The sequence below is a fragment of the Fukomys damarensis genome, unplaced genomic scaffold (assembly GCF_012274545.1).
Source record: "Fukomys damarensis isolate Sample0158 unplaced genomic scaffold, DMR_v1.0_HiC HiC_scaffold_2, whole genome shotgun sequence".
Classification (NCBI taxonomy): domain Eukaryota; kingdom Metazoa; phylum Chordata; class Mammalia; order Rodentia; family Bathyergidae; genus Fukomys; species Fukomys damarensis.
The window spans coordinates 5,792,938-5,794,075 of NW_022900914.1; the positions used below are offsets into that span (position 1 = coordinate 5,792,938).

At 52.7% G+C, this 1,138-nt stretch overlaps 2 protein-coding genes across 2 annotated transcripts in view; both read right to left on the bottom strand.

The window, feature by feature from the left end:
- Sf3b6 (splicing factor 3b subunit 6) overlaps positions 1–1,022 on the bottom strand; it is a 10,470-nt gene extending 9,448 nt beyond the window's left edge. Inside the window, exon 1 of the mRNA XM_010604883.3 lies at positions 776–1,022. Coding sequence (XP_010603185.1) covers positions 776–805 — 30 coding nt within the window. The 5' untranslated portion in view covers positions 806–1,022. The remainder of the gene's footprint in view (positions 1–775) is intronic.
- Tp53i3 (tumor protein p53 inducible protein 3) overlaps positions 953–1,138 on the bottom strand; it is a 9,442-nt gene continuing 9,256 nt past the window's right edge. Inside the window, 1 exon segment of the mRNA XM_033762138.1 lies at positions 953–1,007. Coding sequence (XP_033618029.1) covers positions 953–1,007 — 55 coding nt within the window.

A 1,138-nucleotide genomic window follows, 5' to 3' on the forward strand; every position in this document is an offset into this window, starting at 1 on the left:
TTTTTTTTTAAAGCCAACTCTCACCTAATTTCTCTACTCATTTGTATGAAAACTCACAGAGCTCTTTGCCGTCTTCGTTTTTTCAACCTCCACTTTTTCATCCTACTGCAACCAATTTCTATCCGCTGAAATTATTCCTCTCACCAAGATCACCAAAAATCATCTCAATGCACAAAGTAGTCACTTATCTGTCTTCATCTCAGTATACTTCTAAGAGTTTTACAGTTGCCTACTTCCTTGAAATTTTATTTTTAAAAGGTTTCCGAAACACTCCACTCCCCAAAACTAGACTGTGAGCAGGACTTCTCTTGCAAGGCAGGCGGCAGAACCACTGAGCCAAATCCCTGGCCCTTGCATGACTTGTCTATTCACTGCTATATCCCCATCCCAACGACTAAGGTCTGAACACAGCATGTCAGTAAAAATAAATGCTGGATCACTTCGCATCTCCAATGTACACAGCAGGTAGGTGCTCAAAATGATGGATGAATATATGAACGAAAGATCTCCAAAACTCCACGGTGCGACCAGCCTCTCGGGCTCTAGCTGTTGTGAACCAGTTACTTAGTTACGAGTTACCAGCTAGGTCTTAGGCGCAGGTCAAACCCGACCCGCTGAGCCAGCGCCGTGACTGACACCAGGATGCGGAAGGGGGCCCCCTTGAGGATGAACAGAACAGAAGCCCCTCTGACCGGACAGAAATCCAGGGCTCTGACCCACCCGCCGAGTCAAGCCGCGAAATCCTCGCCCTCCTCGGCAAAGGCCCGGTACTCACGTTCGCCCTCTTGGCTGCTTGCATCGCCATCTTGGTGGGCTGATGAGATTACCGCAACAAACACTGGAACTCCCCCGGACACCTCCGGAGCTCGGTCGCCTTCGGGAGCAAAGCTGCTTCAGAGGGGGACCTGGGCTCTGCCGGAAGCTGCCGAAGCACCGCCGGAAGTCCGCCGTCTCACGGCGGGACGTGCTGACGCTTATCCTGCTTCGAAGAGTTTCCCCAGGCCAAACTAAAAGCCGGAGACCGATGTCAGGCCGGAAGGTGGAAAGGGGAGCACTAAGGCACTTCCGGCTACTGAACAGGAAGGGGCGGGGATTCCCATCGGGGCGGGGTCTTGCGGAGGCCGCCCGGAGCGGCGGG